The sequence below is a fragment of the Cryptomonas paramecium genome, chromosome 3 (assembly GCF_000194455.1).
Source record: "Cryptomonas paramecium strain CCAP977/2A chromosome 3, complete sequence".
Classification (NCBI taxonomy): domain Eukaryota; class Cryptophyceae; order Cryptomonadales; family Cryptomonadaceae; genus Cryptomonas; species Cryptomonas paramaecium.
The window spans coordinates 129153-145000 of NC_015331.1; the positions used below are offsets into that span (position 1 = coordinate 129153).

Sequence of the window (15848 nt, forward strand, 5' to 3'; positions counted from 1 at the left end):
TTTATTGCAAATTTTTTAGTGTGTCTATATAAAAATTTTTTTTCCAATCAAATAAACCCACTTTAGGCGAATAGGCAATATCCCTCTGATATATTGTTTTGAAGTTACTAGAAATTCTTGGAAAATGATTAATTTTGGATAACTTATCTTATAAAGAGAAAAAGGGTGAATTTCTGATAATAATCCAGTAGAAATGATCTGATATATACGAGTATTGTTCAGAAGCCTCGATGTGTTTAAAAAATATCCTTTGATAAAACAAACTTTAAATTGGTTTTTAATGTCAGTGTTTTTTTTTTTATAAGGTAAGAGATTTGCCGAAAAAAAAGATTCTATTATAACAGATGTTTCTTTTATTTGTTTTTTAATTAGAATTACAAGATTTAAAAAATTTTTAATCGACTTGTGTCGACTATCCTGTTGTTTCTTTGTATTTTCATTCTTAAAATATTTGTAAAAAAATGCGATATAACAAAAATGGTCTCCTAGTGATTTTATTCTAGCATAATCTTCTTTAGAAAAAATAGATTTCATTTCAAAAACCAAAGGAATGTCTGCGGCTAAAACAGATACTGCTGTATTTACTAAATTAAACAAAGTTTTATTTTTGTTTTTCAGAGACTCGATTATGATTATCGATAAATTTATGTCTAATGGAAAAATAGAACATAACTTACCTGATAAAGTTATTTTAAAATTTTCTGTTATAACTTCCAATAAAAAAAGCTTCTCGAGTGCTTTATATATATTCCAGATAGGTGGGGTGGTAATAAAATCCAAATTTAAAAATTCAATTGACCGCGAAGCATAAAATTGCAATATAATAGAAGTTAAATCGGTTTTTTCTAACATAGGTTTAGGGTAAAGAGAAAATTTAGAAAAATCAGAAAAAGTAAACATGCGAAAGCACTTCCCTTTCCTCTCTCTTCCTGTTCTCCCGGCTCGTTGGTATGCTTCGCTTTTTGAAACAGGATAAATTTTAAATAAATTTGTCCCGCTTTTCCAATAGGTTGTTTTTTGTTTCGATAACCCAGAATCAATAATAACGTTTATTCCAGGAACAGTTACACTAGACTCAGCAATATTTGTTGCTAATATAACTTTTTTTTTTGTATTTGAATTTTTTGACAAATCAAAATTTTTTTCAGCAAGAATATCCGAATATAAACTAATGATTGTTAAATTAAACATTTCTTGAGAATTTATTTTTTTTATCATTTTGGTCATCAATCGAATTTCTTCTCTTCCAGGAAGAAATACCAACAGTCCTTTTTTTGAAGTTTTTTTATTTGAATAATATTTAATTATAAAAGCTAATATGGAAAAGATATAATTTGACTGATGAGTTTTCGTATAAAATATTTTTATGGTAAATAGCCTACCGGGAATAGTAATTTTTCCAAGTTTCGAGTTAAAAAATTTGGCTATTTTCACATATTCTCCCGACGCAGACATTATTATAATTTTGAGATCAGTTCTTATTTTTTTTATTTGTTTCAAACTTGCCAATAAAAAATCCGTATAAACAGTTCTTTCATGGAATTCGTCGAGGATAATACAGTCATATTCGAGTAGAAAAAAGTTTTCCAATATTTCTTTAAATAAAATTCCGTCTGTGACAAACTTAATTTTAGTTTTTTTGGTTGATTTATGTTCAAAACGAACTGTGTAGCCAATTTGTTGCCCGATCTGAATATTCATTTTTTTTGACATGTAACTTACCGCATTAAATACAGCTATCTTTTTGGTCTGAGATACGACCATTTTTTTAGATAAATTTTTCTTACATAATATTGTTGGAATAATTGTAGTTTTTCCGCATCCAGCTTCGCCCTTAATCAAAATAACATCAAATTTTTTTACAGCAATTTCAATGTATTTTTGATATTTTTCTATAGGAAAAAATTTGTGCATAATAAAAGCACCCTCGTAAAAGTCTCTGTATATTAAAAATGTTTAAAAAATATTCGGGAGAAAATTTGTTTTGTATCTTAAATTTAAAAAAACATTTGTCTAAAAAAATGGATTTCAAGAAAATTATAACTTTTTATTTTTTTTTAAAAAAGAAAATTTTTTTTTCATGCTCGACACTTTAAGTTGTTTTATTAATTTGAAGGCTAATCTTAGATGGAAAATTTTTATATTTAAAAAAATCGGTTTATCAGAAATGACGTATTCATATTTGCCTAGTATATCTAAAATTATTTTGAGAAAACTGATTTATTCTTCAAAAGAGAATATTTTTCAACATAAATTAAATAAAATATTCAATTTGTCTTCAAGTTACATGTTTCATTATCTTTTAGTTTTATTTAAATTCGGGTTGATAAAAAAATACACATGTATTTTAATTTTGCATTTAAAATTGTTTTCTACAGTCTATGTCAAACTTAGGCTTAATTCCAGATTTAAACAAATCAATCATAATCAACAGTGGGAAAAATTGATCATTAAAAAAACATCTTTTTTTCATCTGTTTAAGAAAACAGTTAAAATAATGATAAGAATAAAAAAAACTTTAAATTTTAAAAAACTAAAACATGGAATCTTAATCAATAAAAAGAATTTTAAAACAAATTACAAACATAGAATTCAGAAATTTTGGCACAAATTTTGGCACAAATGTTTTAGATATAATTTAAATAAAACTTTTCCAAAAATGAAAATAATTTCACAAAAAACAATTTTAGAAAATTTTAATCTCAGATTTTTTTTTCCTCGAAAAATAAATACTTTTTATTTTAAAAAATTTAAAAACCGTCTTGTTGCTTTTTTTTTTTTACGATTTGAAAGTTATATCAGAAAAATTTTAATTGCGAAAGAAAAAATAGTTTATAATTTATTGATGTTTTTGAACATATTTAAAGGATATATAAATTACAAGACGCTTCATTTTTTTTTAGCATGTCTTGAAAATTTTAGAGGAATATCTAAATTAACTGAACAAATCGGAAGACAAAAAATATTGCAATTTTATTATACAAAAAAAATAATTCATGAAAAAAAAACTTTTCAAGTCAGTAATATAGCTGAAAAAACCACGCAACAAGTTTTAAAAAGAAGAGTCATGTTGTTGCTATGGTTAAAAAATAGTTTCCTTTACGTGAAAAATTTAGGAAAAAAAATCGCTGCATTCGAAAACAAAGGTCTTAAAAGAATAGACACAAAAGTTGTTTATCGTATTTTAAGCGATTTGATACGTTTGGGATTTGTAAAAATAATCAAAATTTACGTTCAATTATATTGCAAAAAAATAAAAATGGTTGAATTTATAGCTGAAAGGAATAATAATATTCTTTCGTTTAAGAAAGCTATAAGCATTTTTTCACAAAATATCCAACAAAGCATATGTAAATATGAGTCTGAAAAAAAAATTTTTTGCTATAATAATTATGGATGTCTGTCTTTTAAAATAGAAACTATTTTTTTTTTGGAGAAAAAAATAAAAAAGACCAGTTTTACATCAAAGACACTGTGCATTTTAATTTCAAAAATGAAAAAGAATATTCAATTCTTAAAAAATAGGTTTTTTTTAAATTTATGTTTTGATTTTCAGAAAATTTATGTTTTGTTTATATTAGGTTTAAAAAAAACTCATATTTTCAATTATTTTGATTTGAAAAAAAAAATAAATTTTTTGAAAAATTTTTTATCAACAAAAAGTTTTCTCATAAGAAAAAGGCTCGTTTTTAACGCTTTTTTTTATAATCTTTTACAAAAATTTTATCAAATAAACAGAGAGAAAATGAATATAATTATTACAGGTAGATTTTTTTTAAAAGACAGATTTTTTGATTTAATTAAGAAATCTATTTTTTCATCATATTCTGAAGTTTTTTTATCAGAAAAATTTTTTATGTACAAATCGGAAGATAATTTTAAGAAAAAATATTCAGTTTACAAATGGGATTGTGAAATAGACGTAAAAATTTATAGTTATTTTGTTTGTTTTTTTTTAAAAAAAAACAAACAAAATAACTATAAAAAATTAGCTTTTCTAAAGCAAGGATTTTATAAAAGAAGAATAGGGAGACTTAAATTGATACCTAATATGAAAACAATTTATTCTTTTTTTGAAAAAACAATCAAATTTTCGAAAGCACTTTATTTTAGGAATTCTATTAAACATCTTTATCAGACGATAAAACGTTCTTTAGAATTTCCAAGCAATTATTTTTTTTTAAACATTTTGGTAAATAAAAGCACATTTTTTGTACAATTAACACGAAATAAATTTCGTGTTAATTGTACAAAAAATGTGCTATGCGAACTCAATTCAAAAAACATTTTTTATCTTATATGGAAATTTTTTTTTAAAAAAATTTTTTCTCTTTGTAATTTTATTTTCAAAGGATTTTTAATCTTTTTTTATCAAAAATTTATATTCATTCATTTGCATTTTTTAATTTTTGCTTCCAAAGATTTTCATTTTTTAAAAAAAAAAGAAAAAAAGAGCTCAAATTTTTTTTTAAAACTTAAAAAAAGTATCTTTTTTTATTTGTTTTTTACGAAATTATTTAAAGAAAAAAAGGTTTATTCTGTTTTATATAAAGATTTATTGAAAAAAAAAATTTTCTTAGATGTATACAATGAAAACAAATTAACCATAACGCCTTTTTTTGTCATGAATAGATTTATTTATGTACAAAAATTTCAGAAGAAAAAAGAAAAAACGAGTATGGAAATTCGAATTTTTTTTCGCAATTTATACACGAGTTGTGAAAAAAAATCTCTAATTTTAGTTCAAATATATACAAAGCAGAAAAAAAAAGACCTGAACATTTTCAAAAAATCGTTTTTTCTCAAAAAAAAAAAAACCAATTTTTTAAATAAAAAGACAAATAAAATTATAAAAGAAATTTTATGTTTTTTCAAAAACAAAAATATTTTTGATGCGTGTTTGAACAATTTTTTGGAATTTCATAATTATATTATATTTTGGACATGTTTTGACATTGCATTTTGTTTGCCAGTTGGAAAAAATTTAGGTTTATTTGTTTTTAATTTTATTTTCAAAAAAAAGTTTCTTCTAAATCAATTTTACAATGAAATATATTTTCTAGCCAGTTTTTTTTCTTCCGAGTATCTTTTTCAAGACATGGTCACGTTTCAAAAAATTGGTTTTTTTTTTACATCATTTTATTCGTTTAAAAAAAAAATAACTCTTCTTCGATATCAATATAAAATAAATTCAGTGGATATTACTCGTAAAAATTCAGGTCATAGTCTTTTCAATTATTTTGTATTATATTAGTTTTAAATTTCAGAAATTTCTTTTTGTTTAAAGAAAAAAAAACTATGTATAATTCAATAAATTTTTTTCTTTTTTTTGATTTTCAAAAAAACTTTTGAAACTCGCAACATATTATTTTTTTTACTGTCTACGAATTTTTTTGAACCAACTAACTTTTCCGTTTTATGAAGCATCATTTTTCTGAATAAAAATAAATCTTCTGTCGAATAAAAAAATTGTAAAAAATCTATATTTAGTAAGTCTGATATGTCTAAAAAGTTATTTTTGTTTTTTTTTTTTATCATCTTGGACATTTTTTCTATACTCTCATTTAGTATATTTTTTAGACAACTAAAAGTTGTTGTTGAAATAGGTAAAAATTTTTTTTGGAAAATACGTTTTTTTAGTTCGGTAAAATTTGTGTAAACTGAAAAGCGGGTTAAGGTTTTTTTAATTAATATTTTATGAAAAAATAAATGGAGCCTTTGTTCAATGTTTTTTTTACAGAACATTTCGTTCATTTTTTTTCAAAATTGAAATATAATCGATTTTATTTATTTGCTTTATTTAAAATAATAAAATTACAAAACAAAATCAATATTCAACAAAATAGATATTTTAAATAAATATAAATATATTTAATTTTAAGGGTGGTAAAATTCCTCTTGGTCCATTCTTCTTTATAACAGTCTATTTATTCTTAATTTAAAATAATTTATCATGAGTAATATTTTAAAAAAAAAGGTGTTTAAAAAATTTATTTTTCGAGGTTTTGATGTAGAAAACTTGACTCTTTTGAGTTCAGATAATCTTTCTAAAATAGTAAATTCAAGAGCTAGAAGAAAATTTTATAGAGGTTTTCGTCAGAAGTTTATGATATTCCTTAGAAACTTAAGAAAAGCTAGAAAAAATGTCAGATCTGGTAGTCGCAATAACGTTGTCCGTACTCATTTGAGAGATGCCTTGATTGTTCCTGAAATGTTCGGAACTCATGTAGAAATATACAATGGAAAGACTTTTAACCAGATAGAAATAAAACCTGATATGATGTCACATTACACGGGAGAGTTTTCAATTACATATAAACCCGTAAAACACGGAAAACCCGGCGTAGGGGCAACCAGCGCATCTAAATTTGTGCCTCTCAAATAAGAGAAATAATGCTCATTATAGGAATCGAACCTACGACATTCGCGTTATTAGCACGATGCTCTAACCAACTGAGCTAAATGAGCCTATCAACCCTTTTTTATTTTTAATAAATGATCGTTAAAGTTAGTTATCAAAAATCGGATTCAATCGGAGTTTTTGCAAAATTGACAAATTCTTTTTGTATCGTTTCGTATGATTCTCCTTTAAGTTTTTATAGAACAATTAAATCTGAATTATATCCTAAATTTCCCATTATTTCGACTTTCGTATCAAACTCAAAGTGCGTCGGACGTTTCTTGGTTGGAAATAAAAGAGGATTATTGGTTCCGGAATCAATTGACCCTCAGGAGTTTAAAAATCTCAAAAATTTCTTACCAGATGATATTTTAGTAAAGAAATGTGACGATAAATTTTCAACATTAGGTAATTCGGTGTCCACGAATGATTATATTGCATTGGTTAATCCTGAAATTAGTTCTCAAACTACTGAATTAATTTCTGATGTATTGGGCGTGGAAGTTTTTAAATTATCTTTGGGGAAAAAAAATTTAACTGGCTCATACTGCATTTTTAATAATAACGGGGGACTAATTCATCCTGATATAAATCAGGAGGAACAAGATGAAATTTCATCTTTACTAGAGGTTCCTCTTCTGACAGGAACAGTAAATCACGGTAATAAACTTGTGGGCATAGGCGTGTTAGCAAATGATTTTATAACATTTTGCGGAACGAGGACCACGCAATCAGAATTGTTTATCATAGAAACCGCTTTAAAGAAAAAGTAGGCTTTTTTTCAGTCAAAGAAACTTAACATAATATTCAATAACACGGACTTTTTTTTCCTCATTTTTTCTGTATAAATTAATAAAAAAAACTATTAAACACAAAACTATTAGCTGGTAAATTTTCTTTCAATAGCTTAATTTTAGTACGAATTTTTTGTTTTTTTTTTTATAAAACAGTTTGTTTTTTTCTTTCGAAAAAATACTGATAATATTTAGGAAAAGACTTGAGTAAATGTAACAATAGCTAACTCTTTTTTTTATACCATTTATCTGAGATTGACAAAACATGAAGCCTAATCTATGTTTTTCTTGTTTTAAAACAAGAAAAACACCGGTTAAATCATACATAACTACTATACCAAATTTATTTACAAAATAATTTGTTATTGTTTCTAATGAAGTAGATAATTTTAAGTGACCTTTTTCAGAAACAATTGCATTTAAAAATTCCTTGTTCGTGTAACTATTTGAACCAAAATATTTAAATTTAGACATATTTACGATAAGTTTTGTTATTATTACAAAATAAATCAAGAATGAAAAAATTTCAATACTTCCAAAATCAATATACATGTTTAACATAACCAATGCGTGAATTTTTTTTTTGAAAAAATTTGCTTGTGCATTCAAGAACAATCCATATAAACAAAAATTTAAAAACAGTATTTTTTTAACTCCGGTAAAATAGTAATTTTTTCTGTAAAAAAAATTTGAAAAGCTCCCCAGAAAAAAAAATATGCTACAAAATTTATTCTCAGAAATATTATTTTTATTTAAAGATGTACGCATATATTTTAATCCGACTCCAATATAAAATTTTGCTTTTAAGAGATTTAGAACCAATTTTCTATTTTTTTTTTTGCGATTTAATATATTTTTAAGAAAAAATAATCTCTTTCTTGTAAAATAATCTCTTTCTTGTAAAGAAACATAGTTTATATTGTACAATTTTATGTACTTGCGAGATTTATCGCATTTAATGTTAATGGTCTTTATGAACAATCTTGCAAATAAATGCACAGACCAATAGCACGGTTTTGTCATATTTAACGGCAAAATCACATTTTTATATAAACGATAATCAAAAATTTTTTCAAAAAAAAACGTTACAAATTGCAAATATACGCGAGGGGGGGGTTTTAAATGATAAATTTGGTTTTTCCTGAAAATTTTAATATGTTTGACGTAAAACGATCTAGTCGGGTCTAACTTCGTATTTTTTGTATCAAAAAAAAAACTTTTTGTAAAATAAGCAATTTGGGTTTTTTTCAGAGAAATTTGTCTTAATACAAAAAACTTTTTTGTAAAAAATGCACCCAACTCATATTGCAAGTCTTTTTCTTTTAATGTATTTTTTATATTTTTATATTTTTTATTAACGTAAGTGCCGCTAATTTGAAATTTTTGACCCGAAAAAATTGATTTTTGTTTCGCGTATAAATATCGATAATTACTAAATATTTTTTTCTTAAAATTTAGAAAAACGAATATTCCTGTTTTTCGTGTTGAAAACTTATTTTTTTTTTTATTATTTTTGACACCTGGCAAGTAAAAATTTAATTTTGTGGAAAACAACCTAATTTTATTAAATTTCCTAGTTAAGTACAACATTTTCACGTTTATCTTTTTCGTATTGCGAAATAGTTTCCAGAAAAAGCTAGTTAACATAAATTTAAACCATGTATTATATACAAGTTTTTTGTGTTTTGTTTTATAACAGAACAATAAAAAAAAAAAGTCGCTCTTGTATTTGAAAATATCTGATATATGCCTGAATATACATAATGTTGTTTTTTGGAACGTAATTATCAATTTATCTCGTGTGATACATTCATCTGGGTAGCTTGATTTATACGAAAAACGAGGCAACGATATTATTTGAGTGTAAAAAAAATTTTCAATAGCTATCATCTCAGTCAAAATTACAAAAAACACAAATTTTTCTGTCAGAAAAATTGTAAACAAACAAATATTTTGCATTCTTTTTGCTTGATGTTTAAGTAATATTTACAATACCAAAAAAAGTTATGCGTTGTATTTTCCTAGTACTACGGCGTGATCTCTTTCATATGGCTCTAGTGTGATTTGTTCAATTGGATAAAAATCAGCCTTTTGAAGTTTCTGAACTTCTTTTGCAAACACTAATGCAGCGTCAACAGTAGAATCTATACAGTTCGCTTTGATTACCGTTATAAAATATCCGTTCGTTTTTAAGAAATACTTTGCATTTATAGTTAGAATTCTTTCTTGATCAGGCTGAGAAACGTCACAAAAAACCAGATCAACTGCATTTAAAAACATGCGATATTTATGGGGATATCTGGCATCTTCGATTATAGGAATTATATTTAACCTTTTTCTGGCTATATTAATCAAGTCTCTTCCACTTCTATGAGAAAATTCGACAGCGTAAACGGTCCCTTGATGTTGGATTATATCAGATATATGAGAAACAGTTGTTCCGTTTGCAGCACCTATATACAGAATTTTAATCCCAGGTTTAATGTATGTATTATCTATTCCCCCTAAAATAGCTGCAGCTAATTTTGATCTAAATGGGTTCCAGATTCTATATTCAATTCTAATATTTTTTTTTTCACATAGTACTGAAAAACGTTTTTCTCCATAAACAGATTCACCTGGAACCATATTTAGCGTACACAAAGCGTCTTCTTTTCCTCTTAAAATGTATATTCCCTCGTGTTTATGTTTTTCTATTATAAACTTAATTTTTTTGTCTTTTTTGTAATTTTTAACAAAATGGTTTTTTTTCATTTAATAAGATTTTCGTTTTATTACGTGTTTTTTTTAAATTTTAACTATTATTATGTTTTTTCTTTAAAAAATCTGTCATACTGATTGATATTATTCTTAAAAATAAATTTTTTTATTTTTTACTATCCGAATGTTACTTAAATGTTTTTATATTAAAAAATTAACTAGTTTTTTAGTTAAAGCAAATTTCTTGGGGTCAATTGACAGTTGTTCAAGTCTTTTCTTTTTTTTTGTCGAGAAAAAAAAAAGTTTTGCCAATGTATGTAAGTATTATAAAAAATTGTTCAATTATACAATTGAAATTACGATTGTAAAAAAAAATTTAAATGTAAAAAAAAATTTACAATCAAAACAAATTGGAAAACATTTGTATTTTCTTTTGGTTAGACATTTGTATTTTTTTTCAAAAATTAAGCTTTTGATTTTTTTTAATAATATAAAATTGCTTTATGGTTATTTTTCAAGACAATTTGATTTTTTACTTTTGTTCTGTGTTTTAAGCGAAAATTTTTTTTGCGATAGTTCAAGAACAGTTCAAATGGTTAACTTGAAAGATTTTTATCTTTTTTTTGTATTAAATTTCCTGAATAAATTCCCAGCGATTCAATTGTATTCTGTAGAAAAAAAAACAAAAAATATTATCTTTCTTTTAATTTATTCTAATGTAAAAAACAAAAAATTATTTACATTTACCAAACAAAAAAAGTTTTATCTAAAAAATATATTTAAATTAAAAAAAATTATAAAAAGAAATCGTTTGGCTAGAAAAAAATATAGTACATCTTTTTCTAGCCAAACGATTTTTCAAGTGTTTTTTCATAATTTTTTTCATAATTTTCTTGATTTCAGTATTATAATTGTGCTTGAAAAAATCTTTAATTTTTCAAAAATCTTTAATTTTTTTCCGTTTAAAATCGAATGTAAGTGCTGTAACTGGTTTGGTTGTATATACAGAAACACGAAATTATATTATTCTCGCTCTTTATGTAATTTTCACTTTAAAACTTTAGTTAAAAAGTCTAACTATTTATACCAAACGCGTTAGATTGATTAATTTTATTTTTTCTTTTAGATAAAATGAAAAATTTTTTTCTAAAACAAATTAATATTTTGACTTGCGTTTAATCAGGTGTATAAACATCAAAAAATAATCGTATATCGAAGCGATTTTTTTATTTTTTGAAATTTTGTTCACAAATGGATATAAAACGAATAAAAATTTATTTTTTACAGGTTTTAAAAGTTGTTTTTCCGTGTTTATTTTTTTTTTTATTTTATACTTTAGAAGAAATTTGTCTAATATCAGGCTCAATTCTTTTAAAAAAAATTCCTTAAACCTACTTACACAAGAAGATCTGTGTTGTTTTTTTAAAATTCTTTCTATGAATAAATAATTAAATTCGTTTGATTGTATTCTTTTCGCACAATAAAAAGAACGGATGTAATTCGTGTAATTATAAGATTGTATTTTTTCAAAGAAAGAAAATTTGCCTTTAGGTCGTTTGGACCTGGATGTGTTTTTTATATTGAACCAGTTTTTTTTTTCAATATTAAAATTACTATTCAACAGAAATATTAGAAGAAAATCGTAAGAATAGAGCCAATGTAAACTTTTTTGTTGATGTAAATTAGATTCACTAGCACGATCTGCCTTATTTTTGTTTAATATTTTTCCAATGTGATTGTATAATTTGTGTATAAGGTTAAAATCACAAAAATTAGAATCAAAAATTATATTGTCTTGTAACTTGTATAGCGCTTTCTTGTAAATCATTTGAAACTGGCCATTCTCGATGCGATTATTTTTTATTTTAATAATAAAGTGTATCAGAAAAGTAAACATTTGGTACAATATCCTGTTTTTTTTTTTACAAGGAATAAAAAACTTGCAACTGAGTAGTTCGATAAATACCGGAAGAACTTCACGAGTTTTGAAAAATTTTTTTCTTGTCTTGAAATAAGTTTCTAAAAAAATTAACTTATCTTCTATATAAATCAATTCGAATCGGCAAATTGATACTAAAAATAAATAAATTATTTTATGACAATTTGTTCGACTTAAAAATTTACTGAACAAATGATAATAGCATATGAGAGTTTTTTTTGAATATATTTTATAATTTTTTAGCTTGCTAATTGTCAAAGAAAATGTATTTTTTGATAAATTAATAAATTTCTGGTTTAAAACGTCAAATTCAAACCAAAATTTTTGCTTTAAAAAGGAATATAATCTTTTGTAACTCATTGCAAAAAAGAGTTGTAACTTATGAAATACGATAAAGGACAGTTGTGTTTGTTTTTGGATTATTTAGCAAATATATGAATATATGCATTCATGCAAGTTAAACATGCTTTATTTTTCCAAAGAAAGTCCAAAAAATTCAGGCGTTATGCCAGGTACAAAAGGAGGTTATCAAGCTTTTTCCAAGCCTAAATTTGATTTTATAGTTGGATTTTCTAAAAGAAAAAAGAAAAAAAAGAAAAAAACATGTGTTTACTGGTTTAGTTTTTACAAAGGTATATTTATTTTGGAAAATAAAAAGTGAATATAAAATAAAAAATATACAAAAAGCTTTGTCACGGTTTTTTAAAAAAAAATTAATGTAAATGTTTCTCTAAGTATTTTAATTTATTTTTCAATTTATCTAAAGATATTTAGAAAAAATTTTTTTTTTCTTCTAGATGGCATAACGTTGTGTCCACTCACGAGCTGTTGCTTCATAACGTGATCGATTTTCTTTAAAAACTTTTGCTATTTCAGGAACTAGAGGATCGTCAGGATTAGGATCTGTAAGCAAAGAACTAATCGATAAAAGAACTTTTGAAATTGTAAGAGCAGGACTCCATTGGTCTCTGAGTATATCTAAACATATATTTCCATTTGAATTGATGTTAGGATGGTAAATTTTTGTAACAAATTGCATCCGAGGAGGCTTAAATGGATAATCGGGCGGAAAAGTTATTGACAAAAAAAATATTCCTCCCGTATAAGGAGAATCCACTGGTCCTATGATGGAAGCTGTCCATTTAAAGATGTTTTCTCCAACCGGTCCCGCTGAACAATTGGACGGAGGATCTCGTGCTAAATCTTTCAATTCTTTCTGTATTCTTTTCGCAGCCATGTTTTTTGTTTTTACTTTTGACGGTATAAAACACTTCTATAGGCATTTTTAACCAAATGAGCATTTATATTCATTCTATAGATGAATAGGGTTTGTTATCTCTGTAATACTTGTAAGAAATAAAAGTATGTAAAACGAATAATCACTTTTTTTTTCTTTCTTTCTTTTTTTTGTCGGAAAAAGTGTAAAGATCTTTTTTGGTAAAGAAGAGAGAGAGAAATCTGTTGAGAAAAAAAAAGAATAAGTACGCTGGTATGTGCTTTTTCTAGGTTTTTTTTTCTTTGGGGTGATTTTTTTTCTTTTTTTGGGAAAAAGAGGGGGAATTTCTTTCTTTTTTGTATGTGAACAATATCATATATTGTGGAGAAAACATGTTCTGTAGCAGAGTCTGATTAATTTGGTTGCTTTTTTGTTTTTATATTTTGTCGTAGAAAAAAGCACGTTTTGCGGTGTGTTTTTTGAAAAACTTTCATTTTTTTTTTCTTTTTCTTTTTTTTTTATAAATCGAAAAAAAAAGAAAAAAAAAATACCTGGTTGATCCTGCCAGTGGTTATATGCTTGTTCTAAGGATTAAGCCATGCATGTCTAAGTGCAAACGATTTTGTACAGTAGAACTGCGAATGGCTCATTACAACAGTTATAGTTTATTTGATCGTACGGTAGAAAAGAAACTACGTGGATAACCGTAGGAAACTACAGCTAATACATGCTCCATCGCTTTTTTTATATATATTTGTTTTTTTTATCTGTAAAAGCGGGATTTATTAGATCAAAAACCAGCTATCGAGAGAAGTCTATCCTGTACTAATCTTGGTATGGTTTGTGAGGTGAATCATAATAACTTTTCCAAATCGCAAGGCTTTTTTTGTGTTTAAGAAAAATCAAGGAAGCCGGCGATAAATCATTCAAATTTCTGCCCTATCAACTTTCGACGGTAGGGTAGTGGCCTACCGTGGTGTTGACGGGTAACGGAGAATTAGGGTTCGATTCCGGAGAGGGAGCCTGAGAGATGGCTACCACATCCAAGGAAGGCAGCAGGCGCGCAAATTACCCAATCCTGATTCAGGGAGGTAGCGACAGAAAATAACGATCGTAGGCCTTTTTTTTAGGGTTATTGATTGGAATGAGGATAGTTTACACCCCTTCACGAGGATCCATTGGAGGGCAAGTCTGGTGCCAGCAGCCGCGGTAATTCCAGCTCCAATAGCGTATACTAAAGTTGTTGCAGTTAAAAAGCTCGTAGTCGAATCTTGACATTTTTATGAAAAAGTTTGCGTATTTCTCATTCTGATTGTATCGAATACAATCGGAGTGAAGGGAATATGCTTCTTTTTTTTTTTTAAAAAAAATAAGAAATTTCTTTGTTGTTTTTTCTTCTTTTGATGAAAGAAGAAAAAACTTTTTTTTACCGTGAGCAAAATATGGTGTTCATGGCAGGCATTTTTTTGTTGCTTATATATTTTAGCATGGAATAATAGAATAAGACGTTTGGTTTTATTTTTTGTTGGAAAAAGACGCATATGATATATGCGTCTTTTTTAGAGCCAAAGTAATGATTAATAGGAATAGTTGGGGGCATTCGTATTCCGTAGCTAGAGGTGAAATTCTTGGATTTACGGAAGACGAACGACTGCGAAAGCATTTGCCAAGGATGTTTTCATTGATCAAGAACGAAAGTTAAGGGATCGAAGACGATTAGATACCGTCGTAGTCTTAACTATAAACTATGCCGACTAGAGATTGGTAGATGTATTAATACGACTCTATCAGTATCTTTATGAGAAATCAAAGTCTCTGGGTTCTGGGGGGAGTATGGTCGCAAGGCTGAAACTTAAAGGAATTGACGGAAGGGCACCACCAGGCGTGGAGCTTGCGGCTTAATTTGACTCAACACGGGGAAACTTACCAGGTCCGGACATAGGAAGGATTGACAGATTGAGAGCTCTTTCTTGATTCTATGAGTGGTGGTGCATGGCCGTTCTTAGTTGGTGGAGTGATTTGTCTGGTTAATTCCGTTAACGAACGAGACCTTAACTTACTAATTAAGCGTTTTTTTTCACATATAGTTTAATATGCTATATCGTGGGGATTTATGTTCTTTTTTTAGAAGGACGATTTGCGAATAGCAAATGGAAGAATAAGGCAATAACAGGTCTGTGATGCCCTTAGATGTTCTGGGCCGCACGCGCGCTACAATGATGCAAACAACGAGTTTTGTTTCTGGATCGAAAGGTTTGGGGAATCTTGTAATCTGCATCGTGATAGGGATAGACGATTGGAATTATTTGTCTTGAACGAGGAATGCCTTGTAAGCGTGAGTCATCAACTCGCGCTGAATACGTCCCTGCCCTTTGTACACACCGCCCGTCGCTCCTACTGATTGGATGATCCGGTGAAATGTTCTTGGTACGCTTTTTTTTTTATCTGTTTATCGAAAAGGAATGCAGTTTTGTGGTTGCAAAAATGTGTATTTTTTGGCAAGCTGAGAGAAAAAAAGGAGGAAAAGTTCAGTGAACCTTATCATCTAGAGGAAGGAGAAGTCGTAACAAGGTTTCCGTAGGTGAACCTGCGGAAGGATCATTGAAAAAGAAATTATATGTGTTAGAATTTATTTAATTTGCAGAAAAAAAGAAAAAAAAAATCCCCCCTAACAATGGATATCTTGGCTCTTGTATCGATGACGAACGCAGCAAATCGCGAAAAATAGTGTGGTTGGCGACTTGTAAAAAAAAGAAGTCATTGATTTTTTGAATGCAATTGGCGTGTATTTTTTGTATG

General features: G+C 26.6%; 10 protein-coding genes and 3 non-coding genes across 13 annotated transcripts; 6 read left to right on the plus strand and 7 right to left on the minus strand.

Annotated features, from left to right (window-relative positions):
- Positions 1 to 24: 24 nt before the first annotated feature.
- Positions 25 to 1914, minus strand: cdc28 (ATP-dependent RNA helicase CDC28; the record flags this gene model as incomplete). The annotated part of the gene is made up of 1 exon (XM_003239965.1): positions 25 to 1914. The coding sequence occupies one exon, from the start codon at positions 1912 to 1914 to the stop codon at positions 25 to 27; it is 1890 nt and encodes a 629-aa protein (XP_003240013.1).
- A 166-nt stretch (positions 1915 to 2080) lies between these two features.
- CPARA_3gp458 (hypothetical protein) lies at positions 2081 to 5254 on the plus strand (the record flags this gene model as incomplete). The annotated part of the gene is made up of 1 exon (XM_003239966.1): positions 2081 to 5254. One exon carries the CDS (start codon positions 2081 to 2083, stop codon positions 5252 to 5254), a length of 3174 nt encoding a protein of 1057 aa, XP_003240014.1.
- Positions 5255 to 5307: 53 nt separating this feature from the next.
- CPARA_3gp459 (hypothetical protein) lies at positions 5308 to 5754 on the minus strand (the record flags this gene model as incomplete). The annotated part of the gene is made up of 1 exon (XM_003239967.1): positions 5308 to 5754. One exon carries the CDS (start codon positions 5752 to 5754, stop codon positions 5308 to 5310), a length of 447 nt encoding a protein of 148 aa, XP_003240015.1.
- Positions 5755 to 5953: 199 nt separating this feature from the next.
- Positions 5954 to 6385, plus strand: rps15 (40S ribosomal protein S15; the record flags this gene model as incomplete). Its single annotated transcript, XM_003239968.1, has 1 exon — positions 5954 to 6385. One exon carries the CDS (start codon positions 5954 to 5956, stop codon positions 6383 to 6385), a length of 432 nt encoding a protein of 143 aa, XP_003240016.1.
- Positions 6386 to 6395: 10 nt separating this feature from the next.
- trnI lies at positions 6396 to 6469 on the minus strand. Its single transcript has one exon. It is a non-coding gene; the product is annotated as a tRNA-Ile (tRNA).
- A 26-nt stretch (positions 6470 to 6495) lies between these two features.
- On the plus strand, positions 6496 to 7173 carry eif6 (translation initiation factor eIF6; the record flags this gene model as incomplete). Its single annotated transcript, XM_003239969.1, has 1 exon — positions 6496 to 7173. One exon carries the CDS (start codon positions 6496 to 6498, stop codon positions 7171 to 7173), a length of 678 nt encoding a protein of 225 aa, XP_003240017.1.
- A 126-nt stretch (positions 7174 to 7299) lies between these two features.
- Positions 7300 to 9153, minus strand: CPARA_3gp462 (hypothetical protein; the record flags this gene model as incomplete). Its single annotated transcript, XM_003239970.1, has 1 exon — positions 7300 to 9153. One exon carries the CDS (start codon positions 9151 to 9153, stop codon positions 7300 to 7302), a length of 1854 nt encoding a protein of 617 aa, XP_003240018.1.
- A 45-nt stretch (positions 9154 to 9198) lies between these two features.
- On the minus strand, positions 9199 to 9948 carry nop1 (fibrillarin like-protein; the record flags this gene model as incomplete). Its single annotated transcript, XM_003239971.1, has 1 exon — positions 9199 to 9948. One exon carries the CDS (start codon positions 9946 to 9948, stop codon positions 9199 to 9201), a length of 750 nt encoding a protein of 249 aa, XP_003240019.1.
- Positions 9949 to 10078: 130 nt separating this feature from the next.
- CPARA_3gp464 (hypothetical protein) lies at positions 10079 to 10993 on the plus strand (the record flags this gene model as incomplete). The annotated part of the gene is made up of 1 exon (XM_003239972.1): positions 10079 to 10993. The coding sequence occupies one exon, from the start codon at positions 10079 to 10081 to the stop codon at positions 10991 to 10993; it is 915 nt and encodes a 304-aa protein (XP_003240020.1).
- Positions 10994 to 11050: 57 nt separating this feature from the next.
- On the minus strand, positions 11051 to 12193 carry CPARA_3gp465 (hypothetical protein; the record flags this gene model as incomplete). The annotated part of the gene is made up of 1 exon (XM_003239973.1): positions 11051 to 12193. The coding sequence occupies one exon, from the start codon at positions 12191 to 12193 to the stop codon at positions 11051 to 11053; it is 1143 nt and encodes a 380-aa protein (XP_003240021.1).
- A 433-nt stretch (positions 12194 to 12626) lies between these two features.
- On the minus strand, positions 12627 to 13070 carry ubc4 (ubiquitin-conjugating enayme E2; the record flags this gene model as incomplete). The annotated part of the gene is made up of 1 exon (XM_003239974.1): positions 12627 to 13070. One exon carries the CDS (start codon positions 13068 to 13070, stop codon positions 12627 to 12629), a length of 444 nt encoding a protein of 147 aa, XP_003240022.1.
- A 526-nt stretch (positions 13071 to 13596) lies between these two features.
- rrn18 lies at positions 13597 to 15648 on the plus strand. Its single transcript has one exon. It is a non-coding gene; the product is annotated as an 18S ribosomal RNA (ribosomal RNA).
- An 82-nt stretch (positions 15649 to 15730) lies between these two features.
- Positions 15731 to 15819, plus strand: rrn5.8. The gene has a single exon. It is a non-coding gene; the product is annotated as a 5.8S ribosomal RNA (ribosomal RNA).
- Positions 15820 to 15848: the final 29 nt, after the last annotated feature.